Source organism: Barbus barbus (assembly GCF_936440315.1).
Source record: "Barbus barbus genome assembly, chromosome: 5".
Classification (NCBI taxonomy): domain Eukaryota; kingdom Metazoa; phylum Chordata; class Actinopteri; order Cypriniformes; family Cyprinidae; genus Barbus; species Barbus barbus.
The window spans coordinates 31787655-31812250 of NC_136733.1; the positions used below are offsets into that span (position 1 = coordinate 31787655).

Genomic DNA, 24596 nt, shown 5'->3' on the forward strand with positions numbered 1-24596 from the left:
TCAGAAACTCAACTCTTAACAATCATAGGTCAAAGCCACACAAGGGCACATGCTGTGAATGAGAAGACAAGACAGAAAGGAACTTGAAATAGGAGTATCTAAACGTCATGGTTTAATACAATCCTTCCGATTATGTCTTACTAGTTAAAGCTAGTGGATCAGAAATTATCCTTATGAGGAAAACTCAAGTGTCCAGCTTCCCTCCCTAGTGTCATCCTATTTTAAGAGTCACTTTTGCTTGGATGTTTTTGCCGTACTTCAAACAAACCAACTGTAGATTTAAATCACACCAACTCTCTTCTAAACATTACAGCAGACCAACCATAAGACATCATGATTGCTTTTGTGCATCGTTGATTTTTTTTATTCACACTTTCTTGTCTGCATGATACCCTAATGGGATCTGAGAGCATAATGGAAATGTTTTATTTTCTTTTGTTTTAATTCCTGCTCTGGCAGTGTGCTCTTCAATAGCTCGGCCTGGACCACTGCAGCGTGTGATTCTAAAAGCAGCCATGCAGCCAAAGGGAGGCCCTTGTTTTGATTTGAAAAGCATCGGTTGTTTCTTTAAGAGAGCTAGACAGAGGGGAGGACACACAGCGAGAGAAGGAATGAGATCATTCTCCAAGGCCTGGATGAATCAGCTTTTCTGTGAACACATACACAAACCAGTTCATTCCACAGCTCTCTCAACAAGTGAGCATTTGGCTCAAAGATGTCTATTAAAAAGGCATCAGTTGGTGAAACTGAAACACTATCCATTCTATGCTTTGAAATATTTTATGACTGAAATTACCTTTGCTTAATTCAGTTTCTGTATGTAATAAGATATGAACTTAAGATGGGGTTTGCAAAAAGGCTCCAAAGCTGGTACACGCATAATCCTGTCAGCTCCTGCCAACACTTCAATTAACAAGAGCAATGATTCAACACAGGCTCATGGTGAACACATGCCAGATGCTTTTCAGATGATGTTGATAACGGTCTCAAATTTTACAGGAGACCAGTTTCAACTTGTGCCGTTACAGAAGTTAAACGTCAGATCAGAAAACACTGCAGTGTTCGTTTTAATAGAAACATTCTGCACAGCTAGCGATTGAACCGCTTTAAATTCCCCCTCCAAAATTTGACTTAAATGACCCTACAGTAACTGCTCATTACCTGAAAAAAAAAAAAACTATTTACTTATGATCATTCTAGAGTCAGATACACCAACATTGTTCATCAAGTGGTTCTAGTGGAGGCTTAGTCATGCTCCGATAACAGCCTGGCATCATTTCACTTGGTACTCAGCAGATATATCTGCTCTATCATGCACATGGCAGTGATTGAAACTAGAAATGGAACAAATGAGACACCTAATGGTTAAAGTCTGAATTGAGACTTTTGGAACAGCTTTAAGAGCTTAAAGCATGAATCAACAGGAGGCTATAATCCCTATTAGCTAACATAGACATTAATAAATGGCATGTATGAAGTAATAATTGCCAACTTCAGTAAGCAAAAACCACACTATGAAAACAAAAAAAAAAACAGCTAAATGATTGGAGGTGGAAAAGTTTATTTTTTTAAAAACAGTTCAAAGTACATAGTTACACAGGGAGACATGTAAGACGGACATCCCAAAAAATGGTAACTACAGGGCAACGGAGTATCTTTAAAAATAAAAATGCCATTATTGCATACAAAAAAAAGCAACCTAAAGGTTTAACTAAAACTACAAAGTGGTACTGAAATTAAAAACAGCAAAAAAAAAAAAAAGATAGCCATGTATAAATATGGAATCATAAATAAAAAGGACTTTTAAAATTTTCCTGTATGTAAATTTCCGTTTGCTTGATGCATGATCTCAGTAGGGTCTGTCTCTGCGCTCCTGACGATGATCCCTGTTAAACAAAAGAAAATATGTATCGTAAGTACATGAAGCACCACCCAGTCTAAAGCATTTTGCATTTGTCATACTCGTAGTAAATGATGCTCACCTCATATCCATCTTGCCTGGGGGTCCCATGCCTCTCCTGCCCCCTCTGTCCATGGGAGGACCACCCCTGCTACCTCCTCTGAATCCGCCCCTGTCCATTCCTCCACGGCCGCCTCTGAAGCCGCCGCGATCTCCTCCCCAGCCTCCACGCATGCCCCCCGGACCACCACGATCCATTCCCCTACCGCCCCTCATTCCACCCCTGCCACGATCACCGCCTGAATATACAGTTAAAACAAATCATGCTTCTTCTGTTACACAACACATCTCACTTTTAGAGATCAGCTGATGTGGGAAGACTGTCAATCTGTGTGTACCTGCAGGAGGGAAGGGAGGAGCTCCTAGGCCTTCAGGTTTTGGAGCTTTACATTGGTTACACTCCGTCCTCCAGGAGAAGTTCTGATTTCCACACCCACTGTAATGAGATAACAGATAGATAGCCGGAAACATAGGCGTCAACACGGTTTTTATGCTTATTCAGCAGGCCTCATGTATTGCAAAAGAGATACATCAATTCGATTGCTTCAAAACAGTTTATTTCACTCACGGGTTGGGACATTCCCAGTCTCCAGCTCTCTTCTGCACATTGCCTCCTGGAGGCCCGTTCCAACCCATTCCACCTCGAGGGCCTCCACGCGGGGGGAAACCACCTCTCTCCCCTCCTCTTCCCATACCTGTTGGCATTCAAAACAAAGCCACCGTAACAATACAGAAACACCCTTCACCTGAAGGATTCCTGCTGGCTTAAGGATTTATCATACCTCCACGGTCCATCCCAGGGCCACCTCTCATCGGCATTCCACCTCTCATACCCCCCATCATAGGCTTCCGGCGAGCCATAGAAACCTTTAGCCTTCGCCCCTGGAACTCCTTACCTGAGGTACAAGAAGCAGGTTAATGTTTGAGAACATGTTTAAAAGTGAAGAGATCTCTGGTCGAACGGGCAGAATAAATGTCAAGCAATTAACAGCAGATGAAAATAATCTGAGAAGCCAACCATCAAAGTGTTCAACAGCAGCTTTGGCAAAGGCAGGTTCCTCATAGGACAACGTGGCATCTCCCTTTGGTTTGCCAGTGTCTTTATCTGTGTAGATGTTTATGGCTGGTTGGTTTAAACGCCGATTTATCTATGAGAAACAAAAATTGTCAGGATGGCTATGAAAAATGGGAACTGTCAAAGCAGCCACTACAACAGCTGAATTTTGATGAGAAAAGGCTGACGTTGTCATTCAGAATGAATCTAGTCATGTAGCTCCTCACCCGTATCGCTCCAGAGTGTTTGAAGAAGTCTGCCATCTCTGGTAGAGTGGCATTCTCAGTGAGGCCTGTGATGTAGATGGTGCTGTTCTCAGAGTCCTGCTCTCCTGAATGCCCTGTGTTTGTGAAAGAAAATCTAATTTAACACTTATAACCTAGATGTATTTTCAATACATTTAACTTACATTATGGTTCAAAAATGTAAAGTCAAGATTTTTTCAAAGAAGCCTCTTATGCTACTCAAGCATGCATTTATTTGATCAAATATAGTAAAATGAAACCAGCAATATCTGAGGTTACAATTCAAAACAGCAGTTTTTTTATTTGTCTTTATTCTGACAGGAAGCAAAGTGGGAGAGAGAGTGGGCGGGATCAGGAAAGGTATTCGAGAGAAAAAAGGGATTCGAACTTAGGACACCCGTAGCACAGTAGCGTTATATGCCAGCACACTGCCCACAAGGCTATTGGCGCCGACCAGTTTTCGATTTTAACATCTTTTAAAAATAACTTCTTGTGATGCCAAAGCCAAATTTTCAGCAGCCATTAGTGCAGTCTTCAGTGTTACATGATCCTTCAGAAATCATTTTAATATGCCGATTAGGTGCTCAAGAAACATTTCAATGTTGAAATCAGTTGTTGCTGCTTAACATTTCTGTGGAAACTGTGCATTCATAATTTTTTCAAGCTTGTTTGAATAAAAATTCAAACAAGTCTTTACCGTCACTTTAGTACATATTACTGCATCCTTGATTAAAAAAAAAAAAATAAATTTGAAAAGACTACTTTTTCTCTGTGAATGTAATGCACATATATTAAAAGAGAGGGGGATCATTTACAGCACATACCCATGTCACGATCCATTCCACCCCTCATGCCTTCTTGGTTTCCATGGATCAAAGAAAAGACAGACAAGAAACATTATTAGACACCATCACATCTTAACAGCAAACCTGCCCATCTGCCAAGACAAAAAACCTGTGAGCAGTATTAAATACATTGAGAAAATGACCATTTCCAGGATTACCCTTGACCACAAAAGATTCTCAGAATGAAATGGGAAAAAAAAAAATTAAATAAAAAAAATGCAGAATTAAAAAAAATAAAAAATAAAGACGCTTCTGTCAAAGGACACGTCTCAACTTTTGAAGAAATCCAAATATAAACCATTAGGACACTTTTTGCTCTTTTGGTAAAAAAAAAAGAAAGAAAAAGTGGCACACCAAATGAATCTCTTAAGCACACATAGGCATGAATGGCCTCTACATTAACTCGAGTGGACTAGCCAATGGAATACGCTTTAGGAACTTACCACCAGGCTTATTGAAGCCCCCTCTGTCTCCAGCGATGCTAAACATGAAGATATGAAGGCGATATTCCTTTTAGTCTCCAACCATAGGACTTGAATAGGAAATGAACACAAATATCTCCCCTCTAACCTTGCCCCATGTGACAAATGTACAGTGTATTTTAGTAACTAATTGGGCTGCTTCATGACTTCTATAACAAGTTATATGGTATTTAACAGTTTGGTTGCATGTAAGGTAAAAAGACATCCACACAGGACCAGAAATACATTGCATTTTTGTAAACCTTTTTTAAAATGAGATGAATTGTCAAGTTAGCTTGATGCCTCATGCTTAGGGCTGCAACCAATATAATAAATGTTGAGGCAAATTTTAAATACAGCAATCCTGTTAGTTGGAAAAATCCCTTTAACATTTCAATCCAAAATAAACCAATAAAACATCAGCACTGAACACAAGTACACTCAAAAATGTATAGTACAAATGACAAATATTTACAAAGGGTGATAAGTATATAAAAAGAAAATCACAAATATGCTGGTTAAAGAATGATCCAAACATTAGCTAAAAAAACAATATCAAGAAAATTCCCCATGGTTCTTTGAGCTGTCGCCTTTGAAATGGAAAAAGGTACTTAAAGAATAAGTACTGCTGTTCTTACATCGATCTCTGATACCTGTAGCGCATAAATGTGACAAAGAATGTTAAAACAAGACCTTTGAAATTAGAAAACAGTTCACAAATGCAAAAATATTTAAGTACATAAAAATGTCTAAAATTTAAATATCAGAAATGTTTAATAGCATGCTCACCATCCCTTGAAACAAGTTCAGTTGGACCAGAAATAACTTGATTTTCCTGTTTTGTTTGAAGTCAGTGAATACTTACTAGTTTTATGGGTTAACGAAACCACCTACTGAGAAGTGTTTGAAGAACTGTCTATGCATAAAAGAAAATTCTTACCTCTGGTTACCAAAGTATTTCATTGTATGGGTGTCCATTAAACATTCAAGGATTCTGTACAAGGTTACTCCAACCATTTCATTTAAAATAATCTTTTCCAATGCTGAACCAACCCTTCTACTTACAGTCACCATTTTGAAACCCGATTACTTTCTGCATACTTTCAATAGACAAAGTTTCATTCAGAATTTAAAACCCAGTAAATAAAGAAAAATTAAACACCCATGATCGTGTGCCACTGTCTGCTGCGATAAAATTACACCGTAAACTACCCATTTTTCCAAGACTTGATGTGCGTTTGTTAATTTTTCCATTTCCCCATTCAAACTCAACAGCAGTACAGATCCTCATACAGCTTTTGAAAGAACCAAGATGTTGTTAATTTAGTAGGCAGCTTACTGCAACAAAAGAAATAGGTTTAATTAAATACCTCAACACCAAACAAAAACCTCAAATATTTGATACGCTGCCACACTTGAAATAACCGTGGGTAAAGAAAAGGCCAAAGACCATTAAGCTGTACAAATAAATTACTTCCTCTGTCTTAGAATAAGCATTAAGTGCCCCTTCAAAACTGTAATAGTAAAAATAAGGTTTGCCATATGCAAGACCAAAATAAAACATCCCTGCAACAATACACTTGGGGTATCACAGAAACCTCTACAAATAAAGTAATAGTTGGATGAACTACACAAGAAACTCCACTCTTCTTAGACACCTGTACATACAAACCCTGCATGTGGTGAGTGCTTCCGCTCAGTGAAATGAGCGAGCGGGAGAGCAATGAACAGTTAGTTACGTTAAAGTCTGAACTTACCCCATGCCTCCGCGGCCCATACCCCCACGCCCACGAGGACCTCGATCATAACCATCTCTGCCGGAATCTCCTGGGTATCCACCCCGCTGCTGCGACCCTGGGTAGCCACCGCTTACGCCACTCTGACTGTAACTGCCTACAGGAGAGATCATACACCAAGCATATAGCCTTAACTTGATAAGAAACTGACTAGAAAATGAACAAAAACACTGTAAAATGGTGAAGCACCCTTACTATATGGGCTTTGCTGGTTGTAATCGTTTTGTGATGCACTCTGCTGGCCGTACTGAGATTGTCCATAAGAACTGTTCCCCTGAGGGGGGTAGGCAGCAGGTGGGCCTTGCTGGTGCTGCTGAGGTGGCTGTGCCTGCCCATAGCTGCTCTGCTGCTGTTGCCCATAGCCTGGCTGCTGAGCCTGGTACCCACCCTGAGCCTGAGAATAAGCTCCAGGCTGGGAATAGGCACCTTGGTTGTAGGCCGGCTGGCCACTTGCACTATAGCTGCAATACAAAAGAATAAAAAAAAACATTTGAAAGATTAAATTAATCAAAACAAAGAGTTAAGATTTACACAATGCTGTCCTTTTGAACTTTCTATTCATCTAAAACTGTTCTCACAATAGATATGCACAACTGTTTTCAACATTGATAATATTAAGAAATGTTACATATTAGAAATATCAACATATTGGCATAAACAGCCCCTTTGATCTTACACATTCATTACAGAAATAAACAGGGTATTTGCATGGGAACTGTGTATTTATAGTGGCGTTCACATTCAGGCAGCATGAAGAAAGAACAGCATATGGAAATACTGTGGGAGGCTCCATAACAGCATCCTGTTGATGTGATGCTCTAGGAGACGGTCCAGTTACCTCTGAGGAGCGGAGGCAGCAGGCTGCTGGCTGTAGCCAGAATAGGCCGACTGGGTGGAGTATCCGGGTTGGGAGCCATAGGAGGCCTGGGCGGCAGGGGCCGCAGTGGTGCTGGGGTAGCTGCTGGCCCCGTAACTCTGTGCAGGCTGATTATAAGCTCCTGGCTGTGCTGTTCCATATGCAGCTGAGAGGAGGAATAATGATTTAACAGTTATGAGACTCATGTTCTATGTGCACCTGAATAAACAGCATGACCATGTGTACAAGAGAACTGAAATCGAGCAATTCAGGAAGCAGGAATTTCCAAGCCTAACAACTAAACGGCCTGGAAAGCACCAAACTCAAATGTCAACAAACATTTCCAATTTTTAACGTTCTTGCAAAAAAATCTACTTTTTCAGATCCTTTTAACCGTAATACAATAAAGGCCTAAGTATACTTCATTTTTTTTGCGTGTACGCTAGCGTATGCGCACAGTCGAACGCATAGCCTTTCAAAGTATACTCCATTTGAAGTTGTACGTGAACTCAGACATGTGTACTAGAAAGCTTCATTCATGTTCAGTGTCTGCTCTATTTTTCCCTGTTAAGTCATGACTGATAAATATTTTTGAACTCTTTTAAACCAAAGCTGAGCTGTCTCATCCTCTCTGGCTCACAAGCGCTCTTCAATATGAACGTCTGTTCTGATGACGCAATTCGCTTCATGCGCACTGTATGCGGTCCCTCGCAGCCGCGTAAACAGTGAAGTATACTTTGGCCTTAAGACATTATGCATTGCTTGCTAAGTGTCTCTCCCAACAAAGCTTGCTGGTCTCTGCATTTAAAAAAAAAAAAACGAACAAAAAAACCCACTTAATGAAGTATAGAAAATTGTGCTTTAAAGGAATTTTAAGAGAAAATTGAGAAATTTAAAAATCAATTACATTAACCAATGGATCCTCTGCACTGAATAGGTGCTACCAGAATGTGTTCAAACAGCTGATAGTCACAATCCACGTGACAGTGAAAAGTTGTTTGTAAAATCCATCAAGAAATTAACTTCAAACCATTGCTTCCAGCTAAAATACAGGTCCTCTAGTCATAGAACGGCATACAATTAAATTATTTCACCCTCTCTGAATCAGGAGACAAATATGCACAGACCAGACAGTCCAAAATAGCTGTAAACAAATATGTTGGGTGTTTTTTTAATGCAAGAGGACATAAGGGGCTGGACTTTTTCACTGGAGGGTGCATTATATTGGATTACTTGTATTAGAGGATGCCTTCTTCCATTGCTGATAGCTGACAGACATCACAATGTTGAGCCGACATCGTGATTCTCCCAAACCCAGTAGTTACCACACATTTTACCAGATTAGATGTTTGTCAGTTGTGCTCAGGATCTGCAAATCATTCGCCACCGTTCTCAGTCATCTCTCCTTACGCTGTGTGTGTGCGTGGTAAGTGAACTTATGTACTGTAATGTAACAGGCTACCACTAGCAAGCAGCTAACCATGTCTCTTTAATGGCTCTGTAGAATGCGTTATTTGTTTTCCGTGCCTTTCTGAATAAGGATTCACACTTTGGGCACACAACACAAATTGACGGACTGGAGTCGAATGGATTACTTGCGGATTGTTTTCATCAGCTGTTTGAACTCGCATTCTGATGGCACCCATTCACTGCAGAGGATTAATTTCTCAAAATCTGTTCCGATTAAGAAAAACTCATCTACATCTTGGAGGGCCTGAGGGTGAGTAAACTTTCTGGGAGAACTCTGGGACATTTCAAATCTGCACAGTCATGCTCCAGTCACAATGACTAACAGGCAAATTTATCTGGTGTAATAGTGAATAAGCTTTGCCTACAGACCTGGCGCTGCTGCTGCAGCAGCAGTTGTTGTTGCTGCTTGTCCATATGAGGATCCATACTGCTGCGCATACGCTCCAGCAGAGGGCGCTGCCTGACTATAGGTGGACTCGGGTGCAGCGGCGGGTTGAGTATATGAGCCATAATCTTGCTGAGAATAACCCTGTTATAAAATAGATTCTGCTGAATTACATGCCACTGGATTCTCTTTTACACAAAACATCAGATGCGACAACAAGGATTGCTCAGTTCATCATTTTCAGGCACATGACTGTTTTGAAGACCTGGAGGGCATAACATCCATTGAACTGCAGTACAAGCCTGTCAATTTTCCATGTTTCCAATCCCCTGATATTTAGATTACCTCTCAAAAGAATAAAACAAAAGATATGTAAACAAAATGCAAAGCACCCACTGCAATATTTCAATTACTAACAACAGTGGGACATTATAAAATGTTTAATGTGAAAAACACTTAAAGGGATAGTTCACCCAAAAATGTAAATTCTGTCATCATTTACTCACCTTCAAGTAGTTCCAAACCTGTATGAATGTCTTCGTTCTCCCGAACACAAAAGGAAGATATTCTGAAGAATGTGGGAAACAGAGAAGTTCTGGGCCACCATTGACTTCCATAGTAGTTTTTTCCTACTATGGAAGTCAGTGGTACCCCAAAACAGCCTGGTTACAAACGTTCTTCAAAATATCTTCCTTTGTGTTCGGCAGAACGAAGAAATTCATACAGGTTTGGAACTACTTGAGGGTGAGTAAATTACAGAATTTTCATTTTTGGGTGAACTATCCCTTTAAAGGGCCTTAATGAATTAAAAAGAGTGATATTAAAAGATCAAATTCAGTACACAGCTCTCTGATGATGCATACAGATGAGCCCGGAAAACAAACACAATGTGCCAAGTGTTTTCTTCATAATGTTTTTTATATGGATAAACATTTAATGTGTAACATTGCATTAATATTCTGTGTTCATCTGCTTGTCTGCACAAAGTATGCATCATCAATAAGTTGTATACTGAATTTGGCCTTTTAATATTAGTTTCTTGCTACTTAATGCAAACCTAAAAAAAAAATAACTAGCAGTCAGTGGAGGAAAGTTTTGTTTTGCCCTCCAGGTGGTAGTTCCTGTAAGGAAGTGACGTCATGTGGAAATTATGAATTAGCAAACAAGTACACAGCATTGGTATGGGAATTTGAGGAGTTTAGGCTCACCTGTGCAGTCTGTCCATAGCCCTGAGTAGGTGGGGTGGTGTACGAGCCATACCTGAGTAAAATGTGCATTTTATGTAACTATGCGTTATTTTTATATATATATATATATATATATATATATATATATATATATATATATATATATATATATATATATATATATATATATATAAATAATCAAAAGCAAGCATTGTTTTAATGTATACAGCATGTTAATGGAGGTGGACTTACGACTGCTGTGCACCGGCCTGGTTGTAGCTGCTATAATCTACAGGGAAGTAAATGGTTACAAAAGGTTAGAAATCCTGCAAACATTTAGAGCTGCATAACATCAGGAAAATAAGATGCATACTGACTGCACATCTAGCGTTTTATTATAGTCCAAAAACGATGGGAGAAACATGCATGACTTGAACAGACCCCTCAAAACATACAATGAAGTGCAGCCCCTGTTAAATTCCAGCTATTCAATTGGAACAAAGCTTATATCAACAAGACAGGCGTAGTTGTTTAAAGCACCAAATCATTCACAAGAAACAGGGGCCCGTGATATTGAACCACCACACATTTTAGTTAAGCGCGACAAATTTAAGAAAACCAAGCAGGTGAACGATCACGATTTCGCGTTATTTTGACTCTAAAACTGACGATGAAAAAACATCAAAAACAAGACTTGCAAAAATACAAATCTCAGGTGTTAGTTTATTTTACAACACCAAACAAAGAAAGAATGCAATACCAACACTAAACATTGCGTTCGTCGAGGTGACTGCGCCTTTATCCCGCTGTTTTTAAACCACGCCTGCTAGCCACTGTTTACTTCAAACGAAACGAGCGCTGGATTTAGGCTCTTAAAGAACAAGAAAACGCATTACAGTAAATTATTTTGATGGTGTGTAGAATATATGCTCTTAGTATACTATAAAATAATTTTAAAACCGGTTGGGCCGAGCTAACGATCCGTTAGCTTCAAACAACCACCTTGACCTAAAAACACAAATCATAGGCCGCGTGCACGGGGAATGTCGGTTATACAAAAACTCCCAAATTCTTTACATTATTTAACGATTACCTCAACTGTAACAAATTCTAGCATTTACAAAGTACTAAAATCCTAAAAAATGTAAATAATAAAACGACAAACGAAAAAAGAAAAAAAAACTCACTCGTGACTGACGCCATCTTTCCGTTGGAGAACGTACGCGATGTGAACACGACAAGTGCGCATGCGTGAAGTCAATATGGAACGTACCAACACACCGAGTGTAGAGGGGGGCGAATGCTAATCTTTGTTTGTAAATATTAACGTGTTATTTGCCTAATTATCTATACAATTGAGTCGATCAATTACTAATATGTATAGACCAGTTAGATATAGTTGAACAAATCCACAAATATGCGTATTAAAATTACGTTTTACTAAACACATTCGGATACTCTCCCAATGCGCTTGCCCGTAAGAGGAAGTTATTCGCTGTCAAAATAAAAGGGTTTGCAAAAGACATTGGTTTTTGGTGTTGCTTGGTCTTAGCCTACTTGTTTATTTATTAAAATAAATTGGATATTTGTGCAAATTTTAGTAAGTACTCTCATTGTTAGATGAAGTACCTGTTAAAACGACCTCATATGCCAGCGTCGTAAACTGGAAACATGAACACATACACTATGATATTCCTGCCTATCTAGATATATAACGTTACTTGTAATGATAGCAACTGTCAGGTGATGCGTTTTTCTTTTTACAATGCTTGATCATCTCTTTTCGGCATGGATGTGGTTTGGATCAAACCGTCCAGGTTATTGTAGTGGAACATGTTTGATAGTCCTATTAATTCTGTCGACTTGGCTCTGTGGTATTCACGCCAGTCTAAGTTTAGGACCAGGCGGGGATTTTCCTGGATTTTATGGTAAGCAATGCACGAATGTATAGGACTATGATTCTAGATTCTAAACATTCAGTTCTTGATGTTCCTTGTGTATTGCAGATTTCATCTTCTACATCTTCAGTAATGAGGAGTTAACCTCATTTCTCTACAACATCACTCTGCTGCTGTGGCTCGGGCCCTGCCAGGAGAGAAGATGGGGCACTTTTGTCTACCTAGCCCTCTCCTTTATCTCCACTGTGCTCCTTCCTCCTATTTATGCCCTCTTTCTCTTTGTTACCGGGGATGAAGCCAGCAGGGTCAGTGGTTATTCAGCCACCCACCTTGCCCTGCTCACAGCTCAGTGTCGGCAGGTGAAGCAGAGGAGAGTCTTGCGCTTTGTTCCTGTCTGGTCCTTGCCTTGGCTCCTCTTGATCCTTGACCTCTTCCTGCTTCCCAGTGCTCCTGGCCTGCTGCACTTTTATGCCATTTGCCTTGGACTCAACTGTATCCTTTCTCAACTTTTTTTTTTTTTTACTCCCAAGACTCCCATCACAATGTCCAACACAATATTAAGGCCCCACATGTAGGCTATTTTTGATATATTTCTGCTGTAACTATGAGAAAGTTTTTAACCTTTTTTTTATGAACAGAAATTGTGGTTAAAGGGATGGTCTCCCCAAATATGAATCCTGTTTGCAAAATATTGATAACTCAACAGTTCTGGTTCCCGTTGACTTTCATTGTATTTTTTGTCTATAGAGTGGACGTCAATGGGAACTGAAACTATTGTCAGCATTACATAAAAGGAAGTCATACAGGTTTGTAAGTACATGAGTTGACAGATTTTTCATTTGTGGGTCCCTTGAATTCAAATATATATTACACAATTCGTATACACAATTTTTTTTTTTTTTAGCAGTTAGATTATTGCAACTGCTTTACACTGATATTCATTTTGCGGTATAAATGAATCTCTTTATTAAAGTAATGGCCTTAATATATTATACAGACAATAAAGAGTTTATTGAAATACTGGAGCAGATAGAGAAACTTTGTGCTTGTGCCTGCTTGCCAAAATGGGCCTACATCCCTGTTACCTCTCATCCACACTTGCCTGTTTACCACAACACCTCAATAAGGTTACTGTGAACTTTATGCTAGTAATTCCATTTGTTTTGTTTTTTTTTGACCACATCATGTAACTAGAATGAGCTTTATTATTGTTCTGTAATAGACCAGAGCCATCAACCAGTAGATCCCAGTTGGAAGATCATTCGGCATGGCCTTTGATGGCAACCGATTCACAGCTGTTAGAGGAGGAGATGCTGAGAGCAGGGATACTAGCATCACTCCACGACGCACCCGAAGGTGTTATGGACAAAGTGGAAGTATCCAAGTCCTCAGTGTCCTCTATACGGTTAGTGCATACTGTACATGAGGCTTTCTTCAACAGTGATCCCTTGAATGCTCTGCATCTATCTAAACTCCTGCACTTTCAGGTTGCAACAGCTAGAGAAGATGGGCTTCCCCACAGAGAAAGCTGTTGTGGCTTTGGCCGCTACAGGGCAGCTGGATGGAGCAATCTCTCTGCTTATTGATGATCAGATTGGGGAGGAGGCTGTGGTCATCTCAAAAGGCAAGAAGTCATCATCAGCAGCATCATAGCTCAGGGATTCTGCTTCAAATTGAAGCTGTACTATAGGATTGGCCTAGTATTATTCCATTACTGAAGCAATAGTTCAACCACAAATGAAAATGTGCTGAAAATTCACTTACTCTCAGGCCATCCAAAATGTAGATTAGTTTGTTTCTTCATCAGAACAGATTTGGAGAAATTTAGTATTACATCCCTTGGGTGCCATCAGAATGAGAGTCCAAACAGCTGATAAAAACATCACATGACATACATGTGTCTCCAGTCCAACAATTAACATCTCATGAAGGGAAAAGTTGTGTGTTTGTAATAAACAAATCTATCATTAAGGTGTTTTAATGTTAAACCATCACTTCTGGCCAAATTATGTGTTCATAATCTATAACTTTTCACTCGTAAACGCTGCCAGATCTGTTCATATTTCTCTTCTGATTCAGAAAAGACAACTTTGTCACTGGAGAAAGAAATACTACGGATAGAGGATTCATTTGAAATGAAAAGGTTTTGATGGATTTGCTTTTCGCTTCACAAGACGTTAAATGATGGACTGGGGTCATATGGATTACTGTGATGTTTTAATAGCTGTTTGAACTTTCATTCTGACGGCACCCATTCACTCCACAACTGAGCTAGTGACGTAACGCTAAATTTCTCCAGACCTGTTCCGAAGAAGAAATTCATCTTTATCTTGGATAGCTTGAGTACCCTTTAAGCAAATTTTCATTTTTTTGGTGAACTATTACTTTAAGCAATGCTTCGATCTTCATGGTGAACTGTTACTGTGTATTGACTACTTCATGACGTGTGGATGTGCATCAGAAAATCCAGTGGATTATGGGTGTTGTGGAAAATTCATATATTTATATTATGGTGTTGGCAGCTTTTATGATGAAAGTTTAAAGAATGGAAAAACGCTCTGAACAGCAACCAAACTGTCCCAGTGGATGAGACATGGACGTCCAAGAAACTTCTCCACGGACATGCTATCATTAAATCCACATTAGCAGATGTCAGGCCAGGAGAGTCATGTGCATATGTCAGTATTTAAGGTTTCTTGGCTACAGAATCTTCATTAAAATATCACAAATTAAACATTCAGGTAGTATGAGTATTAATAAAACATGGATGGTCTTAAAAATAGAAACACACAACAAAGTTTATTTCGTTTTAACACCAATTGGTAAGAATGCACACTGGCAAGACAAATTCACACAAGAGGCTAGAAATGGAAAAATACAGGCGAGTCGACGTTACATGAATTGGAATACAGAGTAGAGACAACATCAATTGCTAATAGTCATCTATAAATAATTAATACAACAATATTTATATAGGAATACAAAGACATGGAAAGGTATTGAGGAAGGAAACCAGTCCTATGCATGTGCATGTAACTGATGGAAAGACATGCATGATGAAACACAAAAACAGAATTCAAGTTATATGAGTAGTTTTCCCACTTCCCCTTGTGCTCTAGTTGGATTTTGTGTGGTTTATGGTTCTGTCTCCTCTAGCTCACACAATTACACACATTTGATTTATTTAGGGTTACTTAATAATTGTTGTCCTGAACTAGAGGAGAATTCAAAAATTTTATTCAGAACCACTTAAAATCATGCTCAAAGGCACGTTTTAACAAAAGATTCTAAAAACATCGAAACAATTTGTTTTCACTAATTCAGATCTAGTTACAGCTTTAGTCTGTTTGAAAAGGGAGAGGAAACCCAAGCCCAAAGCATATTACCACAGAACTGTCTATTAAAGTTTATACATGTTTATGTCCTTCAGTTGTCCTTTCTCTTAAAAAACAAGGTGATTCTCTATCTACATAGTGCATTTAATCCAAGGAACGGAATATGAAATCAGTTTTTATCATTGGGGAAAGTGTGGCGTGTGGCTGGATAGCAGAATTGTTATGTGCATTTTGTCATACAGTACATTTGCTGAATTTATAGGGAGCTCCTAACAGCAGCTGGAAAGACTAATAATATGGTTTGATACTGTCCAAAAAAACGTTCTTCATGTCCATCACATTTTGTACCCTTCTTTGCCAACAATTTTGTTAAACAATTATATAAGCACCAATACTGTTTCTGTATATCATATAATAAAACATGTTTCCTTTTTCATGTGAAACAACGAATTGACATTGTTTTTGAGACTAATTCTGTTCATTTGGTCTGTTCATCATGTCATAAGAGTGACAACATGATGGCAAACCACAATAATTTGCCAGAGGAGAGGTGCTAGGAACCTGCGAGTCCCGTTAGAGGTGGTTAATTTATACAGCACCAGTTGGTCTTCCCTGAGGTGTCTCCCCCTTCTTGACTAACTGGAATATTCCAAAGCGGTTGGATCTGTAGTATGTGTGTGTGTGTGTGTGTGTCTTAGAAGACTTGTGTAGTTGTTGCCAGTTCAGCTGATTTATTGATAATGAAATTGAGATGGAAACGATGGCTTCGCTCTTTGGAATATGCAGACTACTTTCCTCGAACCTTGGCCTCAGCAGTGATTAAGGGAGAATTGACTCGGGAAGATGACATTCTTGCCCTCTTAATCCGGTAGACATCTGGAGACGGTGTGCCAAAGAGGCCATCTCCTGACCCTAAATCAGGTTCTGTTGAAGGAAGAGAGAGTTAAGGCTGCTAAGTGCTAATCTGTTACTCTAAATACTTTGTAAGTGGCTAGTTCATTCATTTAGTTCATTCTAAGAGAAGTGGCATATGGAGATATTATGGAGATCACGTTATACCATATTGAGATGAAGAAGGGTGGTAACAGGGCCCCAGACTGACTAAAATTGTTGCAAAAAATAAATAAAAAATTTATTTATTTATTTATTAGTCATAGTCATGAAAAGATCTGAATGAAAAGTTTCATAAAGAGTTACGTTGATGTGAGCATGGATGCCCAAAACATGAACAAATTACTCTTATGAATCGAATATTTTTTTTTATGTAGACTTAAATCAGTCTATTTAATCACTGGTTGTTCGTATGCAAATAATTGGAGATTATTGTAGTTATTGATAAAGTCTCAAAACAGAGTTTTAACTTTATGGGACACTTTGTAAAATAACAATATATTATTGTTTTTTCTTTAGTTCAGTGCCGTCCATTCGTAAGGCTAGATCAACTGTAAGGGAAACTTTTTATGGGAATGTAAGACAATCAACATAATATTTCATTTTTCTCTGAACCGGAATAAATATTCAAAATGCATGAATATATGGCACAAACATAATCTTGATCACTAGAATACCCTGGTTTATACAACGTCTGAGCAAAAGTCTTTATCAGGCAATTCCGAAATTTGACAAATAAGAATTAATTTGGCTCCTAATTTGACAGCACGTCTTTTAGTAGCCAATTTCAACCTAATGATTTTGGAGTCTGGAGCCCTGTGGTATGGCTGTGTTTTGGTGGGTAATGAAGGGTCTCCAATCATGGGAAGAAGTGGGTAAAATCTTTACTCGTAATTCAATGGATGTTGGTTCAAACTTCAGAAGGGGTGATTCATGAACTACACACTGCATGCTTGAGGGAGGCACTGAAACTGGGTTGTTGCAGCAGCTTTATCTCCATAGTAAATGTAGCCTACTGTAAGTCACTATGGACGGGAAAGCATCTACTAAATACCTAGTGGTTGCATATCAGCTTTATGAGAGGTAGTAACTGGGAAACACTGCCGGAGACTGGCCCTGGATGGAGTCTTTTTTTGGATTCATATAATCCTTCCTGTGTGCTTATCTTCTAACTGGCCAGGAGATGGCAGTAGATTGACTCGCTAGACGAGGGAAGGCGGGCATTACCTGGCCAGATGATCGCCTCCAGCAGCTGCACCCTGCGAGCCAGCAGCTCTAAGTCAGCCTGCAAGTCTTGGAACTTCTTCAAATTAAAGTCCTATCAAAGATCAAGAGTTTTTGACAAGCATGGTGGGGGGTTGGGCTTGTGGATGGCAGGCTGAGTACTTGGCCCCTGTCCTCCACCACACTTTGCTCTTCATTGGCTTTCCAAAGATGTTGTGGGGTAAAGGATGCACTGAAATCTCTGACCCCTGGTCCTAAGGCCTTTAAAATGGACCTAAATCTACTTCTGGCCTCCTACTCACCATGGATACCAATCATAGTCTCGAGGATTAAAACCCTCTCGGCTAAGATCTTCAGGGCCTCGCGGATTTGGTGTATCCCATCCCCCTGTGGAGATAGATACAGCCGTCAAGGTATTGGGCACAAGCCAAACAAAAGCGCTCGCCAAGATGCATAGTCATTCTGTTAATCAATTACATTAATCTCAATCCATTACCGTAGTTAGCAGGTTAAGTTCTCAGCTCCATTCACTACATAACTCCAGTTAATTACACATCAGATTTAGTGCCGCCTGTCTTTTCTCATTCATTTCTTCTGTCGCCATGCCGTAAGTCTTGACTAAAGAGCATGCATTGTTTTTTCTGAGGCCAGGCCAAAGTCTCCTTAGAGCAAATCAAGACCAAATGTTCAATCATTTTAGATTTAAACATGCATTTAACATTCCCAGTACACTCAAACTATGTTACTGATAGACCAAGAGGTGAGCAGCTTCCTTCAAACTAAAGAGATGTTAGAGTCATCTGGGCAATACATGTACTTAGTTGACTATGTATTGACCACTTCTTTAGCCTTTAGTCTGCTCATCTCAAGGTAAAAAATGCTCTTACACCAAAGCCACCATAATTAGCTCAAATTGAAGACATCGCTAACAAATACTGGCGTCCAATCAGAGCCAGTTAATCATTTCCATATGATACATATTAAACGCCTGATGAATTCTGACAATCCCTGTTGAAAAAACAGCATATGCTGGTTAGGTATGTTTTGAAGAATGGCAGCTGGTCCTTAATTGGTCATGAGCTGGTTTAAGCTGGTCCTGAGCTGGTTATGAGCTGGTCATGTGCTGGTCCTAAGCGACTAGCTTCTGCTCAGGACCAGCTCATAACCAGCTTATAACCAGCTCACGAACAACTAAGGACCAGCTTAAACCAGCTCAAACCAGCTGCCATGCTTCAAAACATACCTAACCAGCATATGTTTTTTTTTTTTCAACAGGGATTTCAAGTTCATGGAATTTTAGTTGGGTATCAATAAAGATTTCCCGGTTCAGTTCAAATCAGATTCTCAAACTCTCGGTTTGATATTTCACTCAGTCTGCATTCAAGAAATTCTCTCTTATAATTCAAATTAGTAACGTGTTTTTAACTATTTATGAAAAGAACCAGCTCAAATGAGTCATTCCTTTCAGGAATAGGGATAAACTGACCACCTGATGCACATTTTTGATTAATTATAAAGAACTGGCTCGTAGGAGTCATTTGTCTGTTAATCAGACTACACTGATCGAGTTGTATGTTTGTGATTCATTAAAAAATTATTTTGTGAGATATGTGGTACATTTTTGATTCACTAAAAGTAATCAGCGCATAAAAGCCATTTGTTCTTTAATCGTACTTCAGTGGTAAAATACTCTGACTGCTTTTGTCACCGTGCTGAGTGTTGTTGAAAAGCAGTACAGGAAAGACTGAGAGAAAGAACCTTCCATCTTACGTAGGCCTACATTACTAAAATATTAATAGGAAAATTTATATTTTTACCCCGCCCTACAAAGAATCAGTATATGTGGACATCAAAAACAAATCTAATGGAAAACCTTTGTGCTCTTTTACAAAAAAATTTAAAATCTACTGAAATACTTGTGGCTTTGGTAGGCATTTCTTGAACAGTGTAAAGAAACTGGTCACATAACATACATTCTACACAACAGTCCCAAGCTCAAGCACACGTTAGAAAAACGGCATTATTGATGAACTCAGGAAAGAGTTATGTAAGGCTTATGTAAAAGTTAGTGCATGTGAGCGCAGGAGGTAGTTCATCAAGCCAAATAAAACAGCAAACAATATATAATATCATTTCTTCCAAAAAATACCATATTCATTGAGGGATGTAAGAATGGCTATGGTCCAGAATCTTTCTCCAGGGTATTAAATGAGCGCTTGGCCTCACATTGATAAATGTGAAGAGATTAATCTTCAAATAATTGTATGGTCTTTATACATGTTATATATACACATCTCAAAGGAGTCTACATACAGCAAAGAAGCTACACCTATAGGATTTAATGAAATTATCTGTCTTATGATTAATAACACAAATCTTCTGGGTTCTGCAGGCCATGCAGAAAACCATACATCAATTTGCTATGAACTAAGAGGCTTTTCAAGCCTTTCACAATCGATTGAGTATGATAACGTAATGCAATTAAACAGAACATTTGTTTGACTAGTAATCGCTCAGTGCTACAAACTAAAAATCTAATGGTTAAATGTAAGTGGAGGAGGCAAAAGGAAGATCACAAGCAGCACAATGAGATGGGACCATGCAGCAATGCACTGTAGGATAGCTGTATCCATCCACACATCCATCCACACACCAAATCCCTGCAAATGCAAAAATGTAGCATATACACAACACACAGCGTCTTGCAAAGATGTTTGTTCTTATTTCTGTCCCCTGCGGTTTTGACCCAGTGGTTTGGTAGCTGGACAACCCAGATTAATCAGTTTACAATAGTGAACACACAAAGGTTATATCAACAGTATAACGATTGTTCTTTGTCGTAACAGCACGATAAAGCAAAGATTTAACTTCCCTGTGTGTTGGGTATATGCCAGAGTTGGTAGCTAAGAGACTGGTGGCTGTGAAAGGCAGCCACGGAGACAGTAATGAAAAGGAATCAGCTTTAGAAGACAGGGGAAACACTCAGAGACAGCCCCAACCACCAACCAATCAAAATCAACAACATTAACAACATCATTGCACATTCTGAATAGATTATGCCCTTGTATGCTAACATGAGACTAGTTCAGAATCCCCCTTAAACAGCGAGAAGCCAAAAACCGGTCTCAGATCAGCCATAAAGGGCAAACTCTTGTTCAAAAACATATGGAAACAATACCAGTGCACACAAAACCAAGACGTATAATGTGCTAACAGTGAGTACTGTAAGTAAGCAATGAACAGCGTTTGTGGAGCAAATCCTTTCAGTGGAGTTTTCATTCGTTCTTTAATTTGACTTATATTTTTTCACAAATTGAAAATAAGAAAATCAGTCTGCACCCATTTATCAAGATGAAAACTCCACTGATGGATTTGACGTGGTTGTTGATGTTAAAACACAGATGGATGTCAGGGTGAGCAATGAAAACCTAAAACCAAGAACGATAAAAACATCATGGCAAATGTCAAAATCTCTTACGTTCAATTCGCTCTAGAACAACGATAAGCAGGTATAAGGAAAGAGATTGTTGCTGCATTAAAATCAATCCATCTAAACAGTGAATGACATTTTCCCTGCACTCGTGTGCTCAGGGACTGATCATTTCTCTCTCACGTTCCCTCCTGTAAAGGGAGTGAGTGTGCAACTAACAGGACTCCTGATAGGGCTTGTCTTACCGGAAGACCTTTCTCCCCTAGCTCTCCTTTAGGTCCTGGCGCTCCCTAGGAAGAAAAAGTGTCAGTAATGATCTATTTCTTATACAAAGCTACTGTACAGCTTCAGGAGTCATATGGTCTAGAGCGGTCCTTGTGCTTTTTTGGATGATGTAGGAGGTGGGCATCTTACCGGCTCTCCTTTGAACCCTCTCTCTCCTGGATATCCAAGAGGTCCCTGTGGAGGTAAATTAAGGGTGAGGACTACACAGTATGTTCAGGCAGTGTTTATGCTTGTGCACTCACTCTTTCGCCTCGATCGCCCTTTGGTCCTACAGGGCCTTGCAAACCAGGAGCTCCTGGCTTTCCCTGAATACATGAGAAAAAGAAGATGTGACTAGTACACACACATATTCACACGCTTACATAAGGAATAGCCTTTAACTTACAGTTTGTCCCATAGGGCCTGGAGATCCACTGGGTCCTATCGGTCCTGGAGGACCTGCAAAAGACACATCTGAATAAACCCTTCATGATCCGACGTTATGGCATTGCACTGACTGTTTCATGATGCAGCTCGAAACAACATATTGAAAACATTATGATGTCCAGCGTGATACTCAAATGACAGAATAATGATTAAAACTGTCCATTTGGACCAAATCAAACTGTTTCAGGCTTACTTTCATTTGTTAACCTGCTGAAATAAGTTCTTACAATTCAAATGTCACATTTGGGTTTAAATATACCTGATGGATGCTGCTATGAGAAAACATCTTTTAACATAAAACAGCTGGTAATTAAGAGTAACTCAATAAAGAAGTTATGGATATATAATGGTCTGAAATTATGCAGGAACTTCTAGGTGAAATGTATCTCCCAGCAAGCATTATTTAACAATTAAGGGCTTTAAGACTTTAAAATCTCTTTGATAAAAACAAAAGCGTTGTATTGGGCTGCAAAAGCTGAAATTTTGTTACATATTAGAGAATGGCCCATTATGGCCCATGCTAAGTGTTAGTTTCGTCTTGAGCTATTAGCAGTCCTTTAACCTTATTGGCTGGGCTGATCAGAAGCCGGCCACAGCGACTGTTAAAGTATTTAAACTGTTCGTTCGCTGCTCTAAGGTTGGGAAAGCCGATTAGTCACCAGAAGAGACGGACGGCAGCTCGCGTAAGTGTTTTGAATACAACCACTACATATCTCTGACCATTTCTTAATTACATTTACTTTACATTTTGCTACCCAGGTGCCACCATCTCCCTTACCGGTTACTTTCAGACGCAACCTACGCTCCCTTTCCCCCTCCCTTCTTTCCTCTGTAGTATCCTCCTCTCTTCCCTCGCCTACCCATTTCTCATCTCTGGATGTGAATGCAGCTACTGACACTTTATGCTCTACCTTAACCTCTTGTCTAGACGACATCTGTCCTCTCTCCTCCAGGCCAGCACGGGCTGCCCCTTCTAACCCCTGGTTATCCGATGTTCTTCGTGAGAATCGGACCAAACTCAGAGTGGCAGAGAGAAAATGGCGCAAATCAAACGATCCGTCGGACCTGAGTAGGTATCAGTATTTGCTTTCATCTTTCTCTACTGAAGTCCACACTGCCAAATCTTCCCATTTCCACAACAAGATCAACAGCGCTCCAGACATGCGTAATCTCTTCAGAACATTTAATTCTCTCCTCTGTCCCCCTCCTCCACCTCCCACCACTTCGATAACCGCTGACGACTTTGCCTCTTTTTTCACAGACAAAACTAGAACAATCAGTAACCAGTTCTCAACTCCACAGGACCTCTAATCAACCACATCCACTGCTCTAACTCCCATCTTCTCCTTTTGTCCCCTCACCGAGGCAGAAGTATCCAAACTTCTCCTCTCCAGCCATCCTACAACATGTCCTCTCGACCCAATCCCCTCACACCTTCTCCAAACAATCTCTTCCACACTCTTACCGGCACTCACACACATTATCAACACATCTCTCCTCACAGGCATCTTCCCCACAGCATTCAAGCAGGCTCGGGTAATGCCACTGCTCAAAAAACCTACATTAAACACTTCTCTTTTAGAAAACTACAGACCTGTCTCTCTCCTTCCATTCGTAGGGAAAACACTCGAACGTGTTGTCTTCAACCAGCTCTCACGGTTTCTTTCACAGTACAACAAACTGGATGCTAAACAGTCGGGTTTCAGGAGTGGCCATTCAACAGAGACTGCGCTACTCTCAGTCACTGAAGCCCTGCGAATTGCAAAGGCCGATTCCAAATCATCAGTCCTCATTCTGCTTCATCTTTCTGCTGATTTTGACACTGTCAATCATCAGATTCTCCTGTCTACCCTCTCATCACTGGGCATCACTGGGATTCCACTTCGCTGGTTTGAATCCTATCTCACCGGTAGATCTTTCAGGGTGGCCTGGGGAGGGGAGGTATCCAAACCACATCAACTGGTCACTGGAGTTCCTCAGGGATCGGTTCTTGGACCCCTCCTCTTCTCCACATACACTACATCACTGGGTCCCATCATACATGCACATGGCTTCTCCTATCACTGCTACGCCGATGACACACAGCTCTATCTCTCTTTTCAAACAGATGACCCAACGGTAGCTGCACGGATCTCAGGTTGCCTGGCGGACATCTCGGCATGGATGAAAGAACATCACTACAGCTCAACCTGGCAAAGACGGAGCTTCTTGCCTTCCCTGCCACTCCGACTCTACAGCATGACTTCACGATTCAGTTAGGCTCATCAATGATTACCCCATCAACTTCAGTCAGAAATCTTGGTGTAATCTTTGATGACCAGCTGACCTTCAAAGAGCACATTGCAAAGACTGCTCGATCCTGCAGATTTGCACTACACAACATCAGAAAGATGAGGCCCTTTCTGACAAAACATGCTGCACAACTTCTTGTCCAGGCCCTTGTCGTTTCTAGACTGGACTACTGCAATGTTCTTCTGGCTGGTCTGCCATCAAACACAATCAAACCTCTACAAATGATTCAGAATGCAGCGGCACGACTGATCTTCAACGAGCCCAAAAGAGCACATGTTACACCTCTCTTCATCTCTTGCACTGGCTACCAGTGGCAGCTTGCATCAAGTTCAAGACACTGATGCTTGCATACAGAACGACCACAGGCTCAGCACCCTCCTACTTCCACTCACTTTTACGAACCTACATCCCCTCCAGAAGTCTGAGATCTGCTAGTGAACGACGCCTTGTGGTACCATCACAGAGAGGCTCAAAATCACTCTCCAGAACATTCTCGTTCACCATTCCTGGCTGGTGGAATAATCTTCCCACCCCTATCCGGAACGCCGGATCCCTG

The 24596-nt window shown here is 40.1% G+C and overlaps 3 protein-coding genes across 6 annotated transcripts in view; 1 reads left to right on the forward strand and 2 right to left on the reverse strand.

Moving 5' to 3' along the window:
• Positions 1-1541: 1541 nt before the first annotated feature.
• On the reverse strand, positions 1542-11723 carry LOC306870321 (RNA-binding protein EWS-like). Of its 2 annotated transcripts, none has more exons than XM_079417531.1 (16): positions 11447-11723; positions 10512-10548; positions 10281-10332; positions 9057-9216; positions 7200-7383; positions 6557-6822; positions 6323-6458; positions 4548-4585; positions 4084-4113; positions 3242-3354; positions 2979-3108; positions 2743-2856; positions 2529-2655; positions 2299-2396; positions 1983-2199; positions 1542-1886 (listed from the first exon to the last, which is right to left on the reverse strand). In XM_079417531.1, exons 1-16 carry the CDS (start codon positions 11460-11462, stop codon positions 1850-1852), a joined length of 1755 nt encoding a protein of 584 aa, XP_079273657.1. In that variant the 5' UTR covers positions 11463-11723; the 3' UTR covers positions 1542-1849. The 2 variants fall into 2 exon arrangements, with proteins under 2 accessions (XP_079273657.1, XP_079273656.1); XM_079417530.1 differs by having other exon boundaries at positions 4084-4116; positions 11447-11511.
• A 26-nt stretch (positions 11724-11749) lies between these two features.
• On the forward strand, positions 11750-15945 carry LOC306870052 (rhomboid domain-containing protein 3-like). Its single transcript, XM_079417088.1, has 5 exons — positions 11750-12187; positions 12266-12649; positions 13155-13284; positions 13380-13562; positions 13645-15945. Exons 1-5 carry the CDS (start codon positions 12025-12027, stop codon positions 13808-13810), a joined length of 1026 nt encoding a protein of 341 aa, XP_079273214.1. The 5' UTR covers positions 11750-12024; the 3' UTR covers positions 13811-15945.
• The window catches only part of LOC306870050 (EMI domain-containing protein 1-like), an 87888-nt gene continuing 78224 nt past the window's right edge, over positions 14933-24596 (reverse strand). Inside the window, exons 11-16 of one of the 3 annotated variants that reach the window (XM_079417087.1) lie at positions 21708-21760; positions 21565-21627; positions 21452-21496; positions 21283-21327; positions 17910-17994; positions 14933-16416 (exon numbers count right to left, since the gene is read on the reverse strand). In XM_079417087.1, the coding sequence (XP_079273213.1) occupies positions 16280-16416; positions 17910-17994; positions 21283-21327; positions 21452-21496; positions 21565-21627; positions 21708-21760 (428 nt within the window). In that variant the 3' untranslated portion in view covers positions 14933-16279. Of the gene's footprint in view, positions 16417-17610; positions 17995-21282; positions 21328-21451; positions 21497-21564; positions 21628-21707; positions 21761-24596 lie in introns of all 3 variants that reach the window. The other 2 variants (XR_013784232.1, XM_079417086.1) reach the window with 2 other exon arrangements.